At 35.8% G+C, this 27,200-nt stretch overlaps 1 protein-coding gene across 4 annotated transcripts in view; it reads left to right on the top strand.

Moving 5' to 3' along the window:
* The window catches only part of RETREG1 (reticulophagy regulator 1), a 64,795-nt gene that overhangs the window by 12,547 nt on the left and 25,048 nt on the right, over positions 1–27,200 (top strand). Inside the window, exons 1-4 of one of the 4 annotated variants that reach the window (XM_035560321.2) lie at positions 556–611; positions 2,268–2,298; positions 2,650–2,681; positions 19,198–19,325. In XM_035560321.2, the coding sequence (XP_035416214.1) occupies positions 19,240–19,325 (86 nt within the window). In that variant the 5' untranslated portion in view covers positions 556–611; positions 2,268–2,298; positions 2,650–2,681; positions 19,198–19,239. Of the gene's footprint in view, positions 1–502; positions 612–2,267; positions 2,303–2,649; positions 2,682–19,197; positions 19,326–27,200 lie in introns of those variants that run through there. The other 3 variants (XM_035560320.2, XM_035560322.1, XM_035560319.2) reach the window with 3 other exon arrangements.

Below are 27,200 nucleotides of genomic sequence, written 5' to 3'. Positions count from 1 at the left end.
TGTAATGAAGAACAAAAGCACAGAAGCTCAATATGAAGTTTGAGTATTGTGCCTTGAATTGTACAGTTTTACCTCATCTTTGCATTTGAAAGAATCATTCATATAAGAATCTGATGTGAACTGAGGTCCTGTAGAAAATGCAAGAAAATGTTTAACCTTTATATGTGAATAAAAAAGAAAGTTGTTGTGTCAAGACAATTATTTTTACTAAAACCTTAAATGATTTAAATAGTAATGCTTCTTATGCAATAATGAAAATATTCAGGCTTGTATACTTCCTCTGTGCTTTGATAAAAGTGTGAACAACATTCTTTGTCTGAAGGAGACTGTCATGCTTGGAACTCTCATTGTTTGCTTTCTGTGAAGACGTTGTGGGGACAAACTAAATTCAACTAACGTAGTATCAGTCTATTTTTTCTCTTTATTTTCTATACTAATAACAGTTGTCATTATACGTATACTTCCAATAAGTTTACAAGTGTTTATTTCTTCTTAACATTCTAGGTTTGTTGCTCTGACCCCTTGGAGAGTGTATCATCTGACTTCTCTCATAATACTTGGAGTGCTAGTTCTTCAGATAATAAAGGATTTGGTCTTGTCTAGGATAAAAGGTAGGTCAGTATACTGATAGAGTTCTTTGCTTAAACACCCACAACTTCTTTACAAAATCCTCTTTAATATTATGATACAAGGATTATTGCAAAAATATTAGCTAATTTCTGAGTGAAATGACATAATCTACAATGATCTATTACCATGTGCGGTAAAGTTCTACTATATTTTAGAGACAGGGCATTATGAGATTTGTTTCAGCATGAGTATAATCAGTTTCAATGAACAGTCATTCTTGTATTTTAACTACAAGGTCTCAAAATGCGTTATCTAAAATACAAAGTTTTCCTGAAAGTTCCTACTTCTTCTGGCATTACTCTAATTAGATCACTGTTGGAAAGTTGTGGAGATCTAATATAAATTGGTCAACTTTGTAATGGAGTGTGAAATAACCTATCTTTCTCACAGTTGAAATAAGTGAAACAGTATTTTTTTTTCTAGTTTTTGGAGTGTTCCGTTTCCAGTGTGTACAGTCTTATCTAAATACTACCAAATTAAAAAGGGATTTATTGGCTGTTTTTTATGTTGTTGTATTTGTTTTAACTTTTTTTTTGTCCTGTACTTCATTACCATCTTGAAAATTCTCTGGCAAAAGGTTGTTCGTCAATGTGTATTTCTTGTTGCTAGGAAGATTTTCTGAAGTGGCTTATTTTGCTTTTTCTTTGACCTTGAATAAGGTGCAGTGTTTGAAAAAATGCAAAGGAAAGCAGGAAATAAGTGTCAGAGAATCACAGTATTCCTCTGCAACATTGCTAGCATTTCATTTTTGACCTCCACAGCCTATTCTTTCCTGCTAAGTTACAGCAGTTATTCACAGCCTTTTTGAAACACATTTCATTGTCACTGCCTTCTGCGGAGTCTCCATTACCATTGTTTCCTGCTTGAGTGATGCAAACTTAGAGGCCAATTTAAAAAGCTTAGCATGATTTGATTTTTAGACTCTGTGTTGTATAAATAACCTCTAATGTTGAATACCTCACCAGTTGGAAGGTGGTGATTTACACAAGTAAATCTTAGCTGTAATTACTGACTAATATTTTTGTATTGAGCAAATCCAAGATGTACCACTGTTGACCAAGCTACCATCTATTCTTCATTTCTCTTTCGTCTGTTCCCCAGCTTTATGATTACAGAATCATTGTTTTACTACAGTTAAATGTATTGCCTTCGGTGGTATTGTACACAAAGTTCATGAACAGTTAGGTTTTTGAACCTAAAAATAGAAATCTTGTAGTGACAATTGGTGTCACTCCAAACAGCAGAAAAAATTCTTCCCAGGATAACACTTCTGTAGGGCTACTTCACACTTCCAGCCAGCCACTAGATGGCAAGACTATTACAGAGTCATAAGGAGTGTAGAAACTGGTTGCCAGTTTGCAGCTGTAAAGCAAAAGTTATGTTGGTTATCTCCTTCCACATGAAAAAACAGCAACATAATAAAGTATTTTTTCATTAAGGTTTTAAGCTGATATGTGAAGTTTACATAAAAGACTTTTTTCTGAGAACTGTTAGTTTTGTTTAGTTTTAAATGTTAGGGAGAATTCCGTATTCATTTTGTCCTTTATTCATAATCAACGTGCAGATTTAGAAGAAAAACCTATATGTGATTTCTGTTTTAGTGCATTGTGTGTCATCTTACATTCTCACAATTGCAGGTGCACAGCTCTGGAGGAGAATCACTGACAAGTAGGTATATCATTTTTAATATTCTGGATATATAACATTTTCTTACAGTGAATCTGGGATTTAAAACACAGTCTACTTACCCTGTAATTAAAACAGAACATGAATGATTTTGATATTTGCATTTTTTCTAAATTTGTTACTGCTTGTTCCAATTTTAATTGTTAATAACTTTCTGCAAAGTATTTTTTCTGATTTGTATTATAATAAAGAATACCGTAATGTCAAATAATTCTAGAAATGCTTTTTCTTATTATGATTATCACATTTTGTGTTTTCTGGGAATTAGTGTTTGCTTTGAAATCAGTTATGAGGGAAAAACACTGTTGGTTAAGGAGGTTAACTTTCTTTTAGAACATCGTTACACAAGTGCTGTCCAGAAGCAGGTAAGCTTGCTGTGGTTTCCCTTATCTTTGTAGTAGCCAATACAAATAATTGCTTTCCAATTTCATTTAAAATAAAAAGTACTTGATATCCGTAGCAATATAAATTAATAATTGTGAATTCAGTTGTCTTGCCACTGGGCTGACTCAGTTTACAGGCAAATGTTTGTATAATGTTGGTAGGGTAGAGTACGTAATCAATTTAATTCGTTTTGGATTTATACAGTGTCTCTAAATGCTTTACAGACAATTTCCAAAATAAAAGTTTGTATGATAAAAATATTATTCTTCTAAATAGACCACCATGGCTAGTTGGACTTCTGGATAATTTGCAATAACAGGAACACAAGATCAGTCCAAATATCCAACTAGCAAAGTATCTTCTCTCTGAAGGTGGCCAGCCAGGAGGAAGATGGCCAGCAAAGTAGTATGTAAGAGCAGGACAAGCTTTTAAGATGTTTCTCCTGGTATACTTTCCCAGTCTCCAGCAGTTTACAGTTAAAGGACTTCTGGGTTCCAGATGTGGTGTATTTTACTTAACCCCTCCAAGCTGTTCTCAGCGGACCAGAAAAGGTCCATGAATATGTCTCGTTGCTTTTCTTATTACAAAATGCTGGTGTTCTTGGTATCCTATAGCAGAAAGACCCATAGCTGAACTACGTGTTCTGTGAAAAACACAGCCTTGTGTTTGTTTACTGTTATATGATAGTTTCTTAATCCCATCCTACTTTTTTTTTTTTTTTGGTTAGAAGAGTTAGTAAACGATCACACTATTGATAATCTTCAGCAAGCCGTGACTTTATAAACTTTTATCCTGTCCTGTTAAGTCCATGGCTACTTAATTGTTTCTAAAATAGAAGCTTTCTTTAGGTTTGATATCTTCATTGTGATTTTCTGGACTTTTCTTCCATTTCTGTTATCCTTCTCGTAATGGGTAGGCAGAATTAGAAATTGTGTTCAGCTTTCAGGGAGACTTTGGACTATACATTAGCATAAAAATGCCCTCATAATAAATCCTAATGCTTGATTGACTTTTTAAACCTCTACTGAGCACTGAATTGATGTTTATGTGAATATATAATCTCAAAATTATGTTCCTGAGTAGTAAAGGTTAGTTTAAAGCCCATGTGATGTTAATTTTCTTTTTTCCCCTGTATGAATCTCTTAATTTTTACAGACGTTTCTTCCATGTTTTGGCAAGTACATTGCTTGATGCTTTGTTGAAGTTCTGCAGTTCTTTGCAGTTGGTCTTCATCTTTACCAGAATAATTTAGCATTGTAAGGAGACTCATCTTACTGTTCACTCCTTTTTCCAGAATGTTGTACGGACAGTTCATAACTGTCTTTTATTTTCATACTTGCAAGGACTTCCTCTCATATTCCATGACTTTTTAGCCTCCATAAGAGCATTTTCTGAGAGCCCTTGTTGAAAGCCTTATAGGAAATGCAGGTAATTTTTTATGAATATCAGTGTTCATCTTCAATCTCGTTGACTTTGAAAGCACAAATGGTTTGCGATGTCCCTTTAAAAATTGTGCTTGCTGTCTCCCAGTGTACCATAGAACAGGCATGCATGTTCTTCATTAGATTTTCTGACAATTTGCACAGAACAGAGATGAGTCTTTACTGATTTGCAATTCTCTGGCTCTGGCATAGCTCCTCTAAAAATGGATGTTGCTTTAGACACTTAACAGTCCTCTGGTTAAGGCGCTTTGAGAGGTTATTTAACATAAGTGACATTTCAACTGTTGCATTCTAACTTTCAGTTAGAACTCTTTCAAGCTCATGTAAAGACTTTGCATTTTTTTATGCCGTGGGTATTTACGGTTCTTTTGTTGAGCACGTGTGCACATTGATCAGGTTGAAAATGGAATAACTGCTGTAAGACATTGGGGCTGGTGCTCCAAAGCTTTTTGTTTTCCTTGGTCTTGGACATGAAAGACTGTTCTCATGTTATCTTACATTAGCAAGCTGTGTTAAACATATCCCCATACTGCTGGTTAACAAAAACCACTACCCCATGGAGAATCACATGCTCTTAAATAAGATACAGAGAAAAAAATTAATAGATCTATGTTGCTTTGAATGCTTTGCTTGTTCTAATAGGTCAAATGTGTTCACAACCATTCTCTGGCACTGATGTTCACAGGCACAAAAGAACTGAGTCCATAGCATTTAATTGCTCTATGGTCCAGGCAGAATGTCCACGTGCAGGTTGGAAATGATTTCTGGTCTGTGCCAACTGCAAAACTGCTTAGAGGAGGTACCGGGAGAGTGCTAGTTGGCAGGTGCCAAACCTATGCCAAGAGCTGTATTCATGGTTTAACTTTACAAAGGACCAGTCCTAGCACACAGCAGCATTGACACACACTTCTGTTTATCAAAATAGACAGAAAGTAACAAATGATACAAACAGGCTAATTTCCTACTTTACGTTTGTTTCCCCAACTGGAACTGGTCCTCAGTCTCATTGGGAGATAGGGTTGATATTCTGATAAGGGATGATGATAAGCCAAACTTCCCTTGAAGCTATTAAAGTTAATTGCATTAAACAATCTTTTGCTACAGTGTATCCAAAGGGGATAAAACTGCAAGTGCTTTATTAACCAATAACTGTTTATATTCAGTTCTGTAAGTTGCACATAGTTTTGCAGTCCATGATATTTCATAATATTTATTAGTACATTTGCAGAACTGAGTGTACTAGTGTCCACATACAGCAAAATGTTTTTTAAATGCTGATATTGTGATCTCCAGCTAGTCAAGGATTGAAATTCTTATTTTGCCTTCACTGGCATCAGGTAAAATGTTTAACTATAATCATTAAGAGGTTCTTGCTTGTTTCTTACAAGTTGTTTTACATAACAAAATGTAAAAAATGCTCAACACCTTTTAAAAGCAAGAATAATTGTTCAGAAGTTATTTCATACCTTTTTGTGTAGATTCTTCCCTGTGCTACAGGTATGCAGGTCAGCAGCGTGACAGTGAAGCATTATCGTGAACTGAGGGTTAGGGAGCTGGGCTGGCTGAACCTGGGCTAGCAGACAGATACCCACCCGCCTGTGTGCACACTCACCCTTCTCGGTAGTGCTAGGGAGGAAAACCTTAGCTGGATGAGATAAAACAGGGAGATTTGCTGGTGATGGTAACTGGTAGGCAAATAGACTCAACTTGAGGAAAGTTAATCTAATATAATGACAATTAAAACAGATTTGGGTGGAGAAAAACAAAGACATCTTTGTTAAAACAACACCTTTCTTTTTCTCCCCTTCCAGGCCCAATCTCCCCCTCCATTCCCCACTCCTCTTCCTCCTGAGCAGGGCAGGGGGCTGGGGCTGGGGCTGGCCCTTGCAGCTCCTCTCAGCCTCTCCCTTCCCCAGGCTGTCCCCGAGGCAAGTCACCGCCATCTTGGCTGCCGGGCCCAGCCGTGACCTTTGGTAGGGCCAGAGGAGCCTGCACCGGGCAGCCCCGGCATCACCCTGCGCTTTGGCAACAACACAGACACACACCCTCACCCACGGGTGCCCACAGCCCGTATACAAGCTTAGTGAGGGGGAAATTTTTGTTTCATATGTATGAATAAACATGAAAAGCTATCTATATGGTTCTTCCCCTAATGAAACTATTATTGACTTTTAAATTTACAAAGTAAATGAAGGAAAAAAACCTGGAATTCAATGCACTTTCTATCATTTAAAAAGCTTTTTTTTCCATTAATGCTGATGATTTTTTCCAAACATCTGCTTTTTTTGGATGTGTTTTGTTTTTAAGAAGAGCTTTTGTAAAACGTCACTTTTAAAGCTTCCCAGTTTCATGATCAATCCCAATTTTAGGATTGATTTTTTTATATTTATGAAAGTTGTACAGTAGATGTTCAGAAATCATTATAATCATGGAGACGTTGCTTTTGGTAGCACTGTGTACAGCAGTCTAATTCCTTTTGACTTTTACTAAAGGATACCCAATCTTTTCTTTCCATACATGATACAATGTGATGCTCAAGACCATTACAATATGATCTTGGATGTCACTGTGTCTTAGACCCGATGGTTTTAAGCTGGTACCATGCATTCTCTGTCTGGCTGTAGCCACTTTTTCTTGAAAGAAAAAAAAAAAAGAGCACTTTGTTATGCAATTCTGGTTTTGAAAATTAGTCAGTATCTCACTGTGATGTTTCATAAATGGTAGCACAGCTTTATGAGGATTTTCAGAGTAAAACTTTGTGTTGCACTATTATGTTTGCCTTGTGATAAAATATCACTGTTCTGATCCTTGCAGTTTTTCGCAACATTCACGTACATTGCACATCCCTTCTGCTGCAGGTATACTCTAAGCATCAAAGATCTAAGCATTAAGAGTCCTTCAGTGAAGATATTTTTGATTTGTTGCACTTGCTTTCAGTCCTTGTTGATCTTTATTGAGCACTGCTCAAGCACTGACAAGGTAGAGCAACATGCTTCTTTTTTGTTGTCCTACCTCAAATGGAGAATGGTAATTGTCTCCTGTTTAAAATGTGTCTATGTAAGAAGACTCGTGGCTTCTGTTTGTAATGGAGACATTTACTACTACATGATGTTAAAAAAAAAATTTCAAACCAGACCAAGATGAGATCTCATCCTGAACCTTTCTCAGTGCATTCTGTTTCTGAATTTGCTTCTGTTCCTGAGGAACTTCTAAAAGGGTTCTCCTGGCTCTGCTTTCTGTAGAGAAGAACCTTTCTGGGAAGAAACCCAGAGTGGGGCTTGCCTAGCAGATAGACTTGCACTCTCCCATTCCCAAGAGGAGGGAAAAATAAGAATACGCATTACCCTGAACAGTATGTCTTATCCATTGCTGCCCACATTTCGTCAGACCAATCAAGATTTAGACTTCCGTAAGAGGAAACGGGAACATTAAAAGAAAAGAGGCTCTTCTTGGTTGCAGCTTCTAACTGGCAGCCGTCTTTATATTGAAGCCATTTAGTACTTCATGTTGAAAACCATTAGGTGATCATGAAGTTCTGTTCAGTATCTGGCCAGATTGGATGATATTTCTAAGATTATAGCCTCACTGACAGAAGCCTACAGACACACAGAGGTTATTGTCCAGAACATACCTGTTTCTTGCTAATCCCCCCTCCAGTACCTCACTCAGACATTTCTTTCATGGCTTTACTGTGGTGGTGGATGTGGCTTCCGAGATCTGTTGAGGTTGCTGTGTACTTTCAGGAGAACAAATGTTATTGATAGAATACTACATCCATTACTGGGCTAGCAGGTGTTAAATCCCTGCCTTGGTAGATCAGCTTCAAATTCAGAATGTAACTTTTCAAGACCTGAGTTCACCTTTTGACCTACACAAATTCCATGCTTGTGTCAGCCTAGATCATAGATGTCTGTATACATTATAATGGTCATTGCAGTCTGTGAAGAGCAGTATTCTGTACTGACAGTATGTAGAGCTTGAAAGTCATAGAAATGTTTGGTTCTTGCTTGGTCTTGTTTGTTGTTTTTTCCAAGAAGAAAAAAATATTTCAAATATAATTATAACTCCATAATGCACTGGTGCAAAATTCTCCTAGTATGTCACAGACAGCAATCGAAAAAACTCGTGCTATCACAAAAGATGAATAATTCCCCATTCCATCAAATTACCACACTGTGAGGATGTGCTTCATTTATTATGTCTGAGGCTTTACTTACATCTGATTTGCATGTGCTTTGCCTGCTGCATTGGTTTAAGACAGTCTTTTAGTCATTTGACTAAAGATTCCTGACCTAGCCTGCTTAGTCGTCTTTCGTGATCAATTAAGAAAGAGTAGAAATACGTTGTGAGGTAGATAGCATGATTTATCTTGTCCTAAATCAGATGTCTGTAGGCTAGTCAGATATGTCCTACTTTTTGTTTCCCTTGAATATACTGTAAACCTAGGGTGAGGTAAGTAAACACATAAGGTCCTTGTATCATTCTTTCCTGTTGCTCTGAAGGCCTATCTATCTTAAAGATGTCATTGAACGATGCTAATGCCTACAATAAGAAGCGCTCTCTTGCAGCAATGTGCTGGGATACCGTTACACAGCAGTAATAACTGCAGGGTTTGACAGACAAGCCTGGGGACTAGATTTACCTCAGTCACTATGTATGCAAGCAGTTTTTGTGAATTGAATATCCAGCACAGTATGATTGCGCCTTCAGATCGCTCTTGAGACCTTGAGGATATGCTGCTTAATCATATCTCAAAACAAATGTCCTTTCCCTCAGGGTGTTGCTGAGATCTGTTTGAAGATGAGCAGATTACCTAATAAGAGATTTCCATTAGGAAAACAAAACAGAATCACAGTTATAACAGAAATGTTTCTGCTTTATGCTTGTTAATCCATCTCCTTGATGTGGTATATAGTAACAAAGCTAAAGTAAGCCAAAGCCAGTCATCTGTGGGCCAGTGCTGAGACGGGGCTATTGCTATCAGTTTCTGTTGCTCAGATGCTCAGTCTTGGTTTGGTCATCCATATTAGATCTGTTCTTCACATGGCTATACACAACTGCATGAAGTCTGGTAACAGACATTAGAACAAACAAAAAAACACTTCCCTGTGGATCTCTTAAATGCCTCAGCAGACAGAGGGCAGGATGTAGTCTAGTAAGCAAAAATATTCTTCAGAATGCAAATATTGCCTTCTTGGGTTGCTTCAGTGTAATCTGAAGGCATCAAGTGCAATCAGAGTTCTACTCCTGACAAAGTTTGCTGTTCTGTTCATTTTAGCTTATATGTTCCTATGAGTTTATGTTGTGAAATATATATAGCTACATAAAAGCTATACAACATACCTCAAGTAGTTCTCCTTAAACATATGACTCTTACATGTTTTTGGTTTAAAAAAAAAAAGTGGTTGCAGTCCTGCAGAAAACAGATATGTACTTGTGGAACTACAGTCTTAGCAAATGAAATGTGAGCTTTATTTACAGATTGAATTTAGATTTTATTTATACAGTAGCCACTGTACTGCTCAAATATAAAAATGGAATTATTCTGTTTTAGATAATGTATTGTCCCGATTTATATAGCAACATGCATGGTTAAATATTATACACTCTCTCTCTCTCTCTCCCCATACATATATTTAAAAGCCCAAGCTCCTGTAAATTGCAGAAAAAAATGTATCCATTATAAAAACAGCTTGACGCTAGTATTTTTTTTAATAGTGCGTTACCTTTTTCATGCTTAGTGGTTGGTCATTCCCAAGTTGTTAACTTAGTTCTCGGGTAGCGGGTTCTTCTTCAGAGTTTATTTTTATATTTGGTAAACTACAAAATCAACACTCTGGTAACATTTGGTATATTAGTTTTCTTACAGGAACAAAAAGTAATAAAAGTTTAATAGAAAGTCTATAACTTAGGCAAAAGAGTCACACTTGAAGTCTGAAGAGCATTTAATGTGTTTTCCTATACACCTATACTTGCTTCTTTGTTGGTTGGCTCTTTTCTTAAGCCCAGGGAAAGGAAGGAGGTGGCATAACCTTTGTAGATACTCTGTATTGTGTATCTTAACAGTATCTTTTGTTGGTTTGTTGTAGTTGGTAGTTCTGCTTTTGTTTTTGTTTTTCTGCATGTAACGGATTTCTTCTCACGAAAAGAGTGGCTTACAAACTTTTGAGGTCAGACCAACTTCCCGTGATTCTCTAGTAATTTGTCTTCAATGTGATTCTTCCTGAGCCATCACATGACATTTCCCTCTTCCTCAGCTCCAGGAGCTCAATTCAACTTTTGTTATGGAGTTTGCATGGAAGAGGTGAGAGGAGAAAATACCGAAATTGTCTAGCCTCTTTACAATTACCAAACACTGCATATCTACTTCTGTAACTCTAACTTGTTTTCTGTCCCTATCAGTTAAAAATAGCAATAAGGCATTCTTGTGATATCTAGAAAAAGTAACTTCTGAGGAAGCAAGGACAGAAGCAAAGGACCAGGGGAATTTTACTGAGGTTTCTTTAGCTGTTTTTAACTGGGATATATTCCATCACCCCAGTTTGATATTTGCTGACTTGTGATTTAGGCTTTTTGAAACTTTGATCATTCATGTTGCTCTTCTCTCAGTATCCATGTATTTCTTAGCATGTTACATCAAACCAAGGCCTTCTCATTGTTAAGTAAAAGAGATTAATTGTGCTATATATTATAAACATCTTGCAAATACATCCCAGGCATAGATCTATTTTCTCTGAGACTATTGTAAATAACTTCCAGCTGCTTAGATTCTGATGGGAACACTCTTCTTTTTCTCTATAATATTTGTTTAGTATTTCTATTTTTTGCATTTGTGTATTTGGCTCATTGAATATCATACATCCCTAGTGAATTTGACAGGTTGATAGTTTCCTATCATTTTTCAGTCTGAGTTCCTCTGTGAACCCTGATTCTGTCTGCTATAGCATCTGCCACTCCTCCCAGGGTATTTTCACTGAGTCATCTGAAGGATTAGCACAGGTATTCCATGAAAGTGCTAAGGATGTATAAATCTCATATAATGAGATTTTTCTAATATTTGCCTTTTGGTGTGACTTTTTTATTAAATGTGCAGTTATTGGTACTGCATATAGGACATATTTTAACAGTTTGTTTTTAAATCTTATATAGGAAAGTTTCAAAAGCATTACAAGAGTTAAGATGTATGCTCCTATTTTCTTCTTTACTGCAAGTTAATTACTTTTAAAAAGAAATATGCCTTCTTTTTTGCTTGTTTGTATATGGAGTAATCCTTGTTGACTGCTTTAACAGCTTCTCAGCTGTGTTATTAAATTAGTATCTCTCCAAGTATCTAAGTGAGAGCAGTTGATCTGAAGTTGCCTGGATCACTCTATTTTTCTACCTTTAATAAACTGTAACTCCTGAAGAAATGGATTAGTCTTTTCATTCCTGTCTTTTCCTCTAATAATATTTTTTTAATTCATTAACTAGTCGTAGTCAGAATTATCAAGAGTTATTTAAAAATTTGTAAACTACTTAGACAGCTCTGACAGGTTTATTAGTTACTGTATATTTTGGCTTGGGTTTTGCAGCACCAAGATACTAGGGAGTCATTCAGGAGATTGTCCTTGTTTACTTCTGATTTTTTTTTCCTGTTCTTCTGATAGCAAAAGTGTTTTTGTGCAAATCTTTAATTAAACTTTAAGATACAGAAGAATACTGAAATTTCTATCAAATCAGACTGTCCAAGCTGATCATTTCTAAGCGTTTTGAAGCATTCTTTTTAGTTTCTTCTCATGGATAAATGAATGCTATTTCTTGTATAAATCAGAAGGAGAAATAGCATGGAATAGGAGTTTTCATGTGGAGGCTTCTAGAAGTCCTTGTACATAGCATTTTGTCAGTTTGCCTCCACGTTGGAAAATAGGTCACCTGGGCACCAGCACAATGAGACGTGTGTGTTTAAAATACCTTTATTTAAGTGAAGTCATTGCATCCATGGTTAAATGTGTGAAATAAATACCTGACATAAATATAGTCTTTGCAAACTGCAGGATATGCTGCATCCTGTGCAAAAGTGACTCAGTAATTAATTTCCTTTGTTACTCATTGGTAAAAATGAACTCTTGCACTCAGTTGAAAAAATGCTAGCTTCATAATGATGGGAGGATGGAAATACAGCCTTTGTTCATCACTTTATATATAAACCTATGTCAGCTTTTCTTCAGCAACTTGTAACATAAAGCCAGCTCTACCTTTGTTTATTTTTTTGAGTAAGTATGGAGCTATAGTCACCTTTCAATTATTCATAAGAGTTTTGCCTATGGATCTGTTTATGCCCAAAATGCAGTTCTGTTAAAGGTGTCTGTGAGTGCAACCAGGTGGATTTTTACATTGTGAACAACCTAAGAACTGCTAATTCTGAGCTGACCCAGTTTTGATAGCTCTGTGTCATTCTTGCTGGCATGTCACATAATACCCGTATTAGCACCACTGAGGAAAAATGTAACCTCCAAAGTTGTTGTTGTTTTCAGTGTGTTTTTTTTAACCTTCAGCTTGTTTTCAGCATTAAGAAAACAAAACAGCTCCTGAAAGCTGATGAGAGTTGAAGGAAGATTGATAAAGTGAATACAGTCAGTTTAGTCGAGGAGGTGGGTGGAGAAATGAGCCAGAGAAAAATGCAATAATAGCTGGTGTTACTCTGCAGTTCTCCTGTGCCACTTGTCCCTTTCTTCACTTTTGTACCATCTCAAAAACAAGTGTCTAGATCTACTCTCCTGTCTTAGGCAAGAGCAAGTATGGCAGATCCTGCAGTTGAATTTGCTCATTTGTACAGTGCAAGAACATTCAGTTGCCTGTAGTTTGCCAAGTTTTCTCAGCTTTCAGCGAGGGAGTTTAAAGGTGTCCTTCACTTGTTAATACTTTCTTGTTCCACACTGATGCAGCAGTATTATCACAAGTGTTTTTTAGCATGAGAGATAAAGCTTTAAAAGCCTTACTATAGGGAAAAGAGAATGTACCCTCTCCTGTGTTAAGTTTGTGGGACGCATTTTGGATGTAAGGTGAGAGCTGCAAGCTTCTCTTAAAATACTTATGTATCCCATCTTCACGGGTTGATTTCTTAAGCCAGTGAACATCTCTATAGGAAAATTATACCTGAAATACTCAAGAGAAAATTGTGCTAGTACCATCTGCCTTACTTTTTCTGTATGTCTTGAGGGACCCCTGTTGAAGCAATTAATTAGCTTTGCTTGTTCTGGGGTGCAAGAGCTCCACATAAAGTATTAAATGAGTTGTAGAAAAAGAGAAAACGCTCACGTACTTCCTAAATCTAAGCAGATGGTGTTCACTGACCATTTTTGAGCAGATCAGCTTTTCAGAAATACTGAATTCTGTTTGCTAAGGCATAGCATCTATTGTTCTTTCTCTACTTATTCAAAATTGCTTGGAAATTCTCAGCTTCTGGCACATACATTGTATATGTTGTTGTCAAATCTGATTAGTACTGCACTTGCGGTGTAAAACACTTTGCTTTGTTACTTTTTTGACTCGTTTATATTAACAAAGTGTTTATTATGAATAGCATGCTTCAGAGGCAGGGTGTAGAGGAGTACGCTCTTATTTTGGCTGCTTACCTAAATAGCATTATAGGAAAATCTGTTCAAGGACATGATTGACATGTATTTCCTCAATAAGAAAGTGAAACTTGGAATGAAGTGTATGTGGGGGAAAGTGGAAAAGACCCTTCTTATCTTAGATAAATATCCAGTTGGAGAATCCAAAAGGTTTAAACATACTCTCATAAAATGTCAGCCAAAAAGTAATGTTCTTTCTTAGACAGGTGTACTTCAGCACATATGTTGAACTCAGCCTCACGTTATGAACTGTCTCTTGAAGGGCAGCAAGATACTTCCTACCAGGCTCAGACAGGGAATGGAGAAAACTTGGATACAGTCACAGCATTCTGAAATGAAGAGCCTGCAATTCCCTGCCTCTGTCAGCTCTCACCCTGAATATTTATTCTTCATCCATGAACCTATTTGAATTAGCATTTGGTATTCTGGGATTTTCTAATTTATGGTGGGAATCTATTTCAGATGTCTTGCAAGTTATTGTTGTGTCTGTGCAGAAGTAGCTGTATATCAATACACTAAAACAAGGTCATTGGTTGGTGTGAGATCTTTAATTTTTTTATTTTCAAGTTGAGGTATTGTATTCCAAGGGGCTGTAGACAGTGTAAACTGGAAAAGTCAATCTCTCATGAAGTGAAGAATGCCCTTTTTAGCGCAACTCCAAACTCTTAAAGAGTCAGTAAGGCTTTCTTCTGCATTAAAGATATCCAAGAGCCCAGGCAGACTTAATAAAATGTTTCAGCCATTTTTCTAGACAGCGAGATCTCAGCTGATTGTTTTATCTTTGAATTGGTTAACAAACAACAGTATTTTTTTTAGAGTAGCAAGGTACGAAGCCTGGTGAAGAGGACAGAAAACTGACATACAGTCAACACATTCTGTTTGTAACTCTCTGTATGGTCTTATCTTACAGTACGTTTGAACTACTGTCTAGTTTAGGAACAGCCTGTTTGATTACCAAATAGTTATTTGGTGTGTTTGATTGTCTCAGGGATTTGTTCTGTTCACAAATGTAATGCTGATATTTTTTGCCTTGTGTATATTTTCTAAAAAGCTCTTTATAATTAGGGAGCGTTGCATGGAATTATTATAAATGCCTGAACTACCAGAATATTATTGCAATAAGCATGGGACAGATCACGAGTACAGAGAGGAAGGCTGCATTTCTGACCAGTGTGGACCTTTGTACAGTATGACAGACCTCAAATTGCTCATCAACAGAGAAGTTCATAAAATTGACCTTTTTAAAGGGTAAAGGGTAAATTTAAGTGTAAAGATTAATGTTAGGACGCTCATGTGCCTTGTTCCTTATGTTTATTCCATTGCACATGTAACATTTTCACCATGGATATTTTTATTCTATTCTTACCGCTTTCCATTTTAACAGTTGAACAACTGTGGGAGATAACTTACAATCCTGAAGTCATTTGACTTGTCATCTTAAAGGGTATTTATAAACTATAGCATTCAGGGAGCCCCCAGTGTTACTTTAAATAGAGATACTACTTTTAGGATTAAGAAAAAATGGACTGTTTCATTTTGAAGTAGCTTTTCTGAAACAGGTCAAATCATATTTGAATAAAATCTCAAAAAAGCAGGTAGCAAACTTAATTGTGTTTTGTATTTTAATATAATAATGAAAGACTGCATGAAAAGGAAATGGTATGGGTTATGCCAAACAAAAATATTAAAGAGGTATTTTTCTGCTGTAAGTACAATTGGCTTTTTTTTCCCTTTTAATGTTGGTCTAAATTATCTGTTTCCTTTAGGAAGAAGTGTTGCTTTTGTTATTTTACTATTTGGGGACAAAACTAAAATTTGTCCCACATGGAAAGGTTACTGAATCAAAATCCCAAATCTGCCATAGGTTTATTTATCACAGGCATTTGCCTCCCGTTTTCAGTGATTGCTTGTCACAGTTGATGCCAGTCACAGAATTTTTCTTGCCACATCAATCAGCATCAATCCAATTAAGAGAATATATATATATATATATATATATATATATATATATATATATATATGAGATTCTACATGGAAATTGAATTGTTCCAGGGCAGTTGTACCTGAATATTGGTTGCAGCATTGTCAGACCAGTGTTCACATCATTCTGCAGACAATGAAAAGGTTTCTAGAACCTGAGACACAAGTCATTGAATCCATGGCTCTTTTCTCTGCTTAGGAAGCTTGTTTTTCTGTACCATTGTATGTGGCTTGATAAACTGTATTATTTAAGTAACATTTTGTACTGTCTCAAATCTCAACAACAAGAACACAGGTTGTAAGGTCTATAGTGCTATGCAGTTTTCCAAAAGCAATACACTCCCCATATGCAGCAAGAATGTTTTGCACAAAAAGAAAGTATGTGCATGTTTCCCAACAGCCTGTTGAGTTAATGTCAAGTTTTCAAATTCTAAATAACTTATAAAGCGTATTGGAAATTTAAGGGTAATAAGAAGAAAGGGGAAAAAAAAAAAGTCAACTTTAGTTAATCTGACAACTCAAATGTTTCTTACTTCCTTTATAATGCTTTATAATGGAACAAGGAATTTATAAGAATATACTGCATGTTGTTGTGTAACCAAAAGGGTTTCATTGCGTAGAATCTTTAGAACGGTGACAGTCAATAGCAAGAGTTTATAAAGCAGTAGGGTATTGACCTTTAATTGCATCTGGTTTGCCAAATACAGGCATTAGATTACAAAACGCATGATGGAAATTATTTACTGAGGGCATGAGAACTTAGTTGTAGACCCATTTTTTTTCTTGTTGCAGACGCCTGGGTTGTTGTAACACGTGAGGGTGTGTTTCCCAGCACAACATCTGATTAGTCACTAATTTAGTAAGGAATGTCCTGGCACACAGTTTTGTTAAAGCATGTGAGCCTATCAGCAGAGTAACATGTTATATTCTTTTACGTGTTTCAACATACAGTTGAATAAAACAGCTCAGCTATTTTGAAACAAATGTTATGATATTCCTTCCCTGGGTCTGCTTTTTTTCTTCTTACTTGCAGAAGAGATGTTGCATACGTTGCATGTTTACCTACTGAAGTGCATTTGGTGCCTAAATTCTTTCTCTGCTTATATTCAAAAATGCTGTAGTCAGAATCTAAATAACAATGGAATTCTGCTCTTAAGCATCTTTAATTTTTACACTGAGGAAAATAGAGGGCGGCATATATTCATGTTGTTTTTCATGCTCAGGGTAAGTTTCCCCATTCCTGGAATATGTGTGAGGTAACCAGATGTACTCAGGAGTCCAATTTAACAAAAATTTTCAGAAATAAATATTTACTGTAGCTTAAAAATATGGAAGTTCTTTCAAGTCCTGCTATATGTTATGTTCACAGCATCATATGACAAACACCTTCTTTTCCTAGGTAAGATTTTCTATAACGAGAACGATCCTCTTCCATTTCTTAAGCCATTTCTTATTAAGTGCTTTGATTAGGAGTACATCTAAGAGATCACTGACATAGTTATGGCCATTGACATTACTGTAGGCCAGTTGATAACGTCAGGATAATTTTTAAGAGAATTTTGTGGTGAATACAAAAAATGTCCACTTTTTAAGTAGTAGAAATATGTTAAAGTAAGTATTTTTAAATGTCAGAAGTATTTAAAAATCTGTGGTAAAAATCACAGACAAGAAAACCGAGAGAACGCTGAGTAGAGTTTGAGGTAGGCCAGTAGAATTTCCAACAGGCATTAGCTGAGTTTCCTTGTTCTAAAAGGACATAAGTCTGGAATTCAAGAGAAGATTTTCCTGTGCTTTAAACAAACAATAAAAAAAAAAAAAGAATATGGGAGACAGGTGAGAGTAAATGGCTAATTTTGTGTTAATGGAAGGTCAGAAGGAGTCCTTCAGCAGGGTGTGCTGGAACCATTCTGTTAGATGTATTTCTAAGATACCATAAGGAACATGCTTTTTCTCTCCCATTATTGGAATGAGGAAGCATAAAAATAGCAAGTAGCAGGTTGAGAAAATAAAAGGATGCAATTAAGCTTTGGAAATCCTTAACACAGGATTGTTGTGAAAACTAGAAGTACATGTGGATTAAAAATATAGATTACAAGACAGTTCATTGAAGCAAATTAATTGAAGGCTATTAAAATACAAAGTCACCTCCTCTGAAAGTCCCTGATCTACAGTTCATTTGAGGCTGTATTGTATTTTATAGAGGTATCATTACGTATTTTCCTGCGTCTTATTCTGTTCCGTCAGTACCCCCAGGTACTCAATTTTGGCAACTGTTAAAAACAGGATACAGGGCTAGATAAACCTTTGGCTGGCCCAGTTTACCTGTTTTTGTTAACCACATTACAAGCATAGACTTTTCATTTAGTGACGTAGTACTAAAGTAGTCACTTAAGACTGAAATAAATGCATCTATTTATTTCTGCATTTATGTATGTTTTAATTTGTAATAATTTGTAATTTGTAATTTTAATTTGTAGTAACTTGTAAATAAATGTTAAAGTCTGAGAAATTCTGGAAGGGCATGTTAGATAGCCATTGCCCAGTTTTACACTGTTGTTACCAACAAATTCATGGGAAATTCAAGGTCAGAATGTGTCGATGAACTTGCTTTAATGCATTTGAGTGTGAGATCAGTGTCATAAAGTCAGTCAGAGCAGTGATGTCTGAGGTTTGCATGTGATCTTTTAAAAACAAACAAAAAACAATTTCTTAACATTTTTAAGAACATTTAGCCAAATGCACCTGTATATTTCCGTAGAATGCGAGCTGAAACAAAACCATGTAGGACTGTTGTCTTATGTATTGACTGCAAGGACCCGAAATGTGTGTGAAGAAGTTTTCACATCATAGCTGTACAGGAACAAAACTGATTCCATTGTCAGTTTGCCCTGAGCACACAGTCTTCCTAGGATGGACAGCTTGGCAACTTCAGTTATCATTTGTTTGCTGAACTCAGTATTTTGTACTATAATCAAAGTCTCAAAACATGTGGGAATTCAGCTGAAAACTCCTTAATCTGATGACAAATAGAGCTCTAAGGAAGCTTCTGTAAAGGATATATAAGCAGAATTTTCCATTCAATACTTTGAAAATTATTTCAAATCCTTTGTTCAAAACCCTTCCAGATGTACTTAGGAAAAAATATTTATTTAATCAGTCATTAATCAAAGAAATTGCATACTGAAGAGAGTTTTTTTTTGCTTCTTTTTTTAAAGAACAGCTTTAGCATATGGAAATCAGTCTGTTAGGGCTTCCTTTGTCAGTTCCTGGGGTGATTTGGAGAGAAATGCAGGACACCTGAAAAGTAGTTGAAAGACGATGTATTTGGTGTATTTAAGGTGCTCTGAATATTTGCCAAATAAAGACCTTTTTTATTTTTTTTTTTTTTAATAAGAAAAGCTTACTTCCCTGGACTAAAGTAAAACTTATTTTTTTCACCCTTCTGTTTCCCTCCTGTATAGGACATCTGTATATCAACAGAGAAGGTTTTTCAAAGCAGAGTTATGTCTGAGGACAACATTCTGAAGGAAACAGCAAAAGCTTTAACAAAATACCATGCAGCTTACACGTTTATGTGTATAAAATACAAGTATGTATGAGTAACTTATAAACTTAAAGCTTAATTCTTCAGTATACTGATGGCAACATATGCAATTGAAAAATACTTCCTACAGCTTAATAAATGATTTCTTTAGAAATCTATAGGCCTCCATGAAAAATGAGGGAGAAGAAAGTTAAAACAGGGCTGCTATTCTGCCTTGCGAAACAAGGTGTTCTGTATATGTGGTCTAAAAGCCCTTGTGAAATGGATTGAACTTAAATAAAAAATAGGAAAGGAACGGGGAAATTAAATTATTATATACTTTGGTACAAAAGTCTAGATAAGTGAAGTTAATTTGTCTTCCTGATAGCATTGTCAGCCTCTCAGCAGAATGTCATCCCTATTATGATCTTTTAAGGCAGGGCTAAGGTTATCAGGTTCAGCACTTCTGGCTGAGTGCTCTGGCACCATTTACACAACCAGTTCAGGGCATTCCTCTAAATTGTAAGTCTGCCTGTGTGCTCGATGACAAACAGGCTAGGCTGCAGCTCTGCACTGATCATTGCTCCTGATCTGAATGTCTCTTGGCTTGTATTATCCCCAGAATGGTTTAGCTCTGTAGTTTTTTGTGGGAAGGTGTGATTGTAGGAGGGGGTTGACTTCTCTGTTGCAATCTTGGCTGCCCTCTTGCTTTCTCTGTGGAGCTCTGTGGTGTTTTATTGGCCTTCCTAGCTTTAAATTTGCAGTTATTTCACAGAGAGCTGGATGCTAAAAGTTCAGAAGGATTGTGGTTTGACAAGTATTTGCTTTGGAGAAGCTCCAGAAAGAAATTGGGTATACTAGTCACTCCAGGATAAAAGTTTACTTTGTTTTCATCAGTGAATCTCAGAATTAATCATCCTATTAAGTCGGCAATTGTATATGTATATGCATTGCCATCATGTGAAACATACCATTTCTATGTCTAATGTATTTCAGATGCTATTTCTCATTATTGCCCATCTCACCCTCCTATTCTGTTGTCTGTGATATTATTCAAGAGTATTTTTTTTTGTTTTGATGTTAGCATTTAAGAAGCTTATATGTCTTCTTCCAACTGGCAGAGCTGTAATTGAGATTAAATGGTAACTTGAACTGTGATGATGAGTTCCTATATATTGTTGTTGTTTTGTTTTTTTATTGTTTTGCTTTTAACATTTTGGTTGCTCTGCATACACAAGTATGTGGCTTCTAAAATGTCATGCATTATTTTCACTGATCTGTTTTAGTTGGTAAATACTTCAACCTTTGTTTATATAAATTTACATTTTGATTTTGTTGTATTAGATTTACTAATGTGCCGTTACATGTATTGGAGTTGGAAAGTAGTAATAAGTAGCATACAAATTACTTATTGGTCTGTCAGAAAAAATCTGGCCTAAATCAAGTCACAGCAGTGATAGTTTAATACTCTTGTGTCACAGATCTGCATTTTTATAAGCTCTTACAGTGAGACTAAATAAGGATGATTCTAGTGAAAAAACCCTTTTTGTAGGGAGAGAATTTTATTCTGGTTTTAATTTCAGACATAGCAAACATTAAGAGACTTTATCTTCCATCACACAGTAAATCAAAAAATAGATAAATTGATGAGAAAAGTTAACAGTATAATTTGGTAATCTCTCTCTCTTTTGTGACGTAGGCATTAACAAAGGATGAAGCCCAGAAGGGCAACCAGAAGAACCAATATAAAGTCATATTTAGAATGAAAAAACCTGGCTAGCAATCCCGAATATTAATCAAGAACTTTGGCTGATTGAGTTGGGGCATAAGAACAAGTTGATGTCAATGAAAGTAATCGATAATATGTAACTGTGTTCTATGAATCCATTATAATGTACATGAAGTCCTGTGACAATTTATCCTTAAGTTTGTAATGTCTAATTCAGGGCTGGTGACCTGGACTTTGATCTAGTTATGGCTTGCAATTGCACTCTCCGCTCTGAGATATTCTTATGTTGCATCTAAGAATAAATTATTTAATAAGGTGGAAAACTGGCTCATATCCTTCTCTTCATAGGAAGACGTCAGTGTCAAAGTAATGGTGGGTTCTCTTAGCAAACTGTTAGCATATTAGCAAAATCATTTGGACATGGGCATTTGTCAGTATGTGTCCCTGAGTGTCATAGTAATCTTAGAGATTCTGCAAAGCTGAGTGATTTCTTACTTTGAGTTTAATTACATAGAGAAATATCATCCAAATATTCTCTTTTCTTTGGTAGCTCAATGGCAGTCTGTGGGTTTTTTTGTTTGGTTGGTTGGGTTTTTTTGCATTGCTTTGCGCTGTGTTTAAGAGTTACATTAGAAGGCAACAAATTTCTCAGGTTTGTGCTTTAATGCTTTGTATCAACACTTTCGAAAAATATTTTAAAGTCTTCATGTGTCCTTAAGTATTTTTTATCCTTTACCAATTCATTCAATGCAAGCTGATTTCATTGTATAAATATCTTGCTATTTGGTCTGCCTTACATATAGTTCACCTCTTTTCAGTGGCAGAAGAAATCATTGCTGAGAATAAGCAGATTCAGGTTGCTACAAACCAAGAGAAACTGGTGGAGATGCAGGTTTCAAAATCTTGAGTGTATGCCTCAGAAAGAATTTGCATTTTAATGTGACTTAACTAAATTACAGATCACGATTGTAGATGAACTAGTGCATAAGTACCTTTCTAGGTCTTCAGGAAATTGTAAACGTGGTATAGTAAACAAAATAACAATTTCATGATATGGTGTGTAAAGTCTCTTCAAAAAAAATGGCAAAATATTCAGTTATCTTTACAAATTGCTCAGATCATTGCTAGGTGACGTGTTTTGTTGTTTTTTTTTTTTGTTGTTTTTTTCTCCAAAATGTGTTTCTTTTATAGCTGTTTGAGATCCCATGGCCAAAAAGCCCCAAGGGAGTTGAGATTTTCAGCCTTAGTGGTAAGATCTTCTACAACCCTGTCTCCAGCTCTTCTCTGTTTGTCACACAACTCTAGCATGATCTATCATATTCGTACTAGAAGGAGATTTGCTATCTTCATGTGACTGTAGTTACTTGTTTTTTAAATGCTGTTGAAGTGTCTCTTACTTCCTTTAACTCTTCTTTCTGCCTGTGTTCAAAAACTTGGAAATACGCTCATGCACAGTGGCGCGCTGTTATGCGTGCTTTATGTTGAAACACTAATATCTCACAATGACAGTTTATTGTTCCTGATACAAGTCAGGTTTGGGTGTCTGTTGATAGTCGTGTTGCTATGATATTCCATTTTTTCATGATTCTTTCGAAATGCATATTCATGTGCTTTATTCTGCTGAGTAAATATTTCTTGCATGTGATATATCATGTTTAGCTTTTTGAATGTCACGTATCTTTTTTTTGTCAAATCCGAATGTTGGCTTTGTTTTGTTTTGTTTTCCTGAATATGCAGCTTGTGATTTAAAAAATGCTGTAACAAGTAGTTATTTTATTCAGGTATGAAGAAAGAGTCCCACATAATATGCAGGATTACATGAGGAGAGAGAAAAAAATCCAGAGTGCATATTTTCTTTACTTTTGTTGGTCTTCGGTTGAAAGATCTTTTTTTTTTTCATTCCTAGTCTCATGTACAGATAATACAAAACTGTTTCGTGTGTAGTAGGTGTCTTAAGGTTTGCTTTCTTCTAGCACAATGCTTACCAGACTGAGGTCATACCTGGTATAATACTGTATAATACTGCAAAGAACTGTGCATATTCAGCAGGTCTGTCTTGATGATTGTTCATTTATGCTTGTATGAAAGGCTTCATCTCTTCTAAAACAAGCTTCCTGTACCTTGTAGTGTATGATGAGATCTCAAAGTTAAGTAACTATAAGATAATATAATATAAAAAACGTATCTAATTTGAAGTTGGATTTAGATAGAAAGAATTGGGACAGGTATTCAACAAATTTGGATGTTGAAAAAACTGGAAAATTGGGTGTGCATTTCAAATTGATGAAATATAGTAAAACATTTACTTTTTCATGTGTGCATGTATAAATGCATAAATGTACATGCATGCACGTACACATAAATGTGACCAGTCTATTCACTCTTCTATATTGAAAAAAGGGGAAAAAATACTGTATTTTGGGGAACTTTGTTTATGTTATTAAAAAGAGAGGTTTTCTTACAAGTAACATGCATTTCAAATGAGTTTAATCTTAAACATGCTTTTGAAATTATGGTAATTTTTAAACTTTTAAACAGACTCTTGCTGAAAGTAATATCAGCATAAACTGTCTACAAAAAGTAAAAAGCTAGACTTCCCATTTCTTCTGGAAATCTGATCTAAACTATATATTATTTTTGTAATTTGATTTTATGCTATGAGTCAGTTGAAGTTTTTTTAGATAGTTTATAAGTATATAGTATGATGTTTGTTATTTTTATTCACATTATTAAAAGTGAGACTCACTCATAGCTGAATAATTTGACCAGGGTTATACATGAAAAACACCCTCTTACTGTCTTTCTAGATGAGGAGAGACACAGAAGGCAGCAGTGATTGTGACTAGTTCTGGAGCTGGTAGACAAGTTAAAGCATGACTAACTAAAATACTTGTAGGTTTGCAGACTAAGTGGGATACGCTGTCAACCACACAGTGCCAGATTATCCTCCTTGTACTCCACATGGACAGCGTGTTGTCTTTCACCCACCTGCTGAAGTTCTTGAGCATGTTCAGTATCTGAGTATGTAAAACAGTGCATCTACACTATTTCCAATCCTCTCAGCTACTCAGTAGCTGCATTCTTGTCTCTGTCAAGAACGTACGCTTATTTTCTTCTCTTGATGATGACATCCTTTGAATTCTTCAGTGGCTATCTGTAAAAGGAAAGTTTCATGCAGATGTCTACACTGTTTTGTGAGGCCATTTACTTGATGATTGTGATATATGTTCAGTCCGAATCAAAGATAAGAACATAACAGGTAGGAATTCCTGATCAAGTAGTATGTCAGGCTGGCATCTGATCTATGCGCTAGCACATCTTTGGGAGGGTTTCTTAATTCATGTGTGTAAAGAGAGCAGTTACCAACAATCAAGGAAGTAGTCTAAAGAAGGTGGTTTTTTTTTTTTTTTTTTTTTTTTTTTTTTACTTAAAAGAGGGTAATGTAGATGATCAGAAGTAAGGATGATTTCTTAACGTTATCTAAATGTAATGAAGAAGACTGTGTACTATGGAAAGTTTTGTATACAGCTGTGGTAATGAAGGCGAACCGAGTGTGAGGAGCAACTCACTGAAAAGGTAAAAATGTGACGATTAGTGTAATCAGTAAATGTAGTTGATTTATCTTGATAGTCCTGTTAACACATCAGGAGCAGGAAATCTTTGAGACACTTTTTAGTGCCAGTAGATGATAAAGTAGAAGAGAAGAATTTAGAGATCTGGCCATAGCAGAAGAACTAAATGGATTTTCTGTTTGTGTTCACTGTGAAAAGTTAGGAAGGTTCCCGTTATAATAATCTTCTTTAGGATTTCTTTCCCATTAGAATAATCTTCAAAGAATCTACAGCAAACTGCAGCCTCTCTAGAAGAGGGTGATAAACAGAATAATAACAAATAGTGTTAGGGCTCTACAGGAATTCAAAGATGAAATACTACAAGCTTTACTGTGTAACTTTTGTACCAAGACATTAGTGGTAATACACAATTATTTAAAAAAAAAAAAAAAAAGTTGTAGGGGACACCTAGGGTGCTGTGGGCTGGTGATGTAGTCTGTACTGGGCAAACTGGTGGAATATGGAAGGAAACAACACCAAAAAAAAGTAAACTGCTGGTTAAAGACAATACTTCTGGGGAGGAGCAACTCTTTTCTTAGAAAAGGGGAACCATGCTTCACAACTCTGTTCTTTAAAGTATTAAAACAGTGCATTTATGGGAAGAGCTGACCAATAAAGTCCAAAAGGCTGCTATAAGAGGAAAAACTAGTTCTGAATCTCTGCATAAAGTTATTAGTTCTGAACTGGCCATTCTTATTCAGAAATTAGATGGTTTGATCATAATGAATTGTCAGTGACAAAAATGTCAGTGTAGTAATTACTAATTGCCAAAAACAAATTAGAATTGCTAAGAAAGGTACAGAGACAGAATAAAAATATCTTAATGATGAGGTATAAATAGATGTCATGCCCTCACCTGGAATAACAGTGTATGTTTCTGGTCTCTTCCATCCTAAATTGGTTACAGTATACATGGGAAGAGTTAGGAAAAGAACAGTGAAAATGTAGATAGGGAAACAGCTTTTCCCTCCTCAGTTCTGTCATTCCTTGTTACTTTGAGTTTTCCGTGTTGAAAAAGTTTAAAACGGATTTTTAACAATTCTAATACTAGCTTTTTTCTAGGCAGCTCCACCTCACAATTCTGCCGTTCCATCAAAAAGAATATCGTAAGGGTCTGTAAAAGTAATAGTGTGAAAATCTAATGTGACAGAGCTGTCATCTATCTGGTCCCATAGACGTTCTTAGAAATCAGCTGAAGCTGGAAGTGGCTAGTTCAGAGCAGCTAAAATCAGGTGATTTTTCAAACAGCACGTAGTTAATCTGCAGACGTCCTTCCTGCAAGATGTTACGAAATGTTATCACAGAATGAAAATCCACTGAGGAGAGCTAAAAATACAGACCTCACTGCTGGCTCTGGAAATCCATGAGACACAGTTGGAGCCTGGAAGAACATTTGGAGAAGGTAGCAATGCATTTTTTCCTAGGCTGCACTTCTGGACACCGTTGGAGGTGCCAGATACTCTTTGGCCTGATTCAGTACAGTGCTTTTGTTCACCTACTGCTGTCCCACCCACGTGTATTTGAAGTCATTCACTGTCATTTCATGCAGCTGTGAAGTAGCCTGGAGCCATATCTGCTGGAAAAATACAGTTTGGTCAATACAAGCTCTCATTCCCTTGCGTATGGAAGATGTAAGACCAAAAAAAAATGTGGTGAATTTTGTAGATGGTTGTCCTTGAGACAACCACCTTTGAGGTAAAATACTGTCATAACAGTACTGTAAACTATGTGCTCATACTGTTTTGAAGTCTGATTTGCAAAAATGATGAGCACTGAAATCAGTAGAGTAGTCCGTGAGTGCTTTATAAATGCTCTGCCTTCAAAGTAACAGGTCCTTGACATTTCAGTTAGATACTCATTTGGTAGACAGTTTGGAACCCAATCTATCAGTAAGTAGAGTGATAATATCCTCCATACCTCACCGAGGGCAGGGGAAGAGTTCTAAGGAATTGTAAATTGTGAAACATTTTTCTGTTGCAGTGATGAGTGCTGATAAGGTTCTGTAAAAATAATAATTTTTATGAGAGCATGACAAGGGAATGAAGAGTCCAAAGTAGTACTGGAAAAATAGGGATTATAGCAAGTTCCAATAGTGGTACACAGGGATAAGCACAATACTGAAGTCTCTTCAGCTTACAAATGTGGCCATCAAAGATATTAAAAAGGGTGTGGTGTCACAGTAAAATGTAAGTGGCTATGTTAAACTGTATTGTAATGCATATGAACAAACAAGAGAAATTAAAGTTTTACAGAAGGCTTAGTTTTGCTTTCATTTTTGATGCTGCATTTACATTTTGAATGTTGCTTTTGCCTGTTTGCAGATTTCAGTTATTTGTTTTTATTCTTTTCCTACTTGTCAGACTTCAGAATTTTGATCTGAAAATGAAACTGTCACAGATAAAGATTTTACTAAGGAACGTTTGGAGTTAAGCAGTTCTGTTGTTTCAGGGTAATCTAGAAGGAAACACAGCTCTCATTATTTCAGCTATACATGTAAGTAGAAAAAATAAAAGAATATTCAAATAAGCAGGTATAGTTTGCCGTGGAACTTCTGAGTAGGACAGGGCTTTTATTTATATTTATATATAAAACAATAAATTA

Source organism: Cygnus atratus, chromosome 2, assembly GCF_013377495.2.
Source record: "Cygnus atratus isolate AKBS03 ecotype Queensland, Australia chromosome 2, CAtr_DNAZoo_HiC_assembly, whole genome shotgun sequence".
Lineage (NCBI taxonomy): Eukaryota > Metazoa > Chordata > Aves > Anseriformes > Anatidae > Cygnus > Cygnus atratus.
The sequence above is the reverse complement of the archived record's forward strand: the minus strand, read 5'-3'. Positions and strand labels throughout refer to the sequence as shown.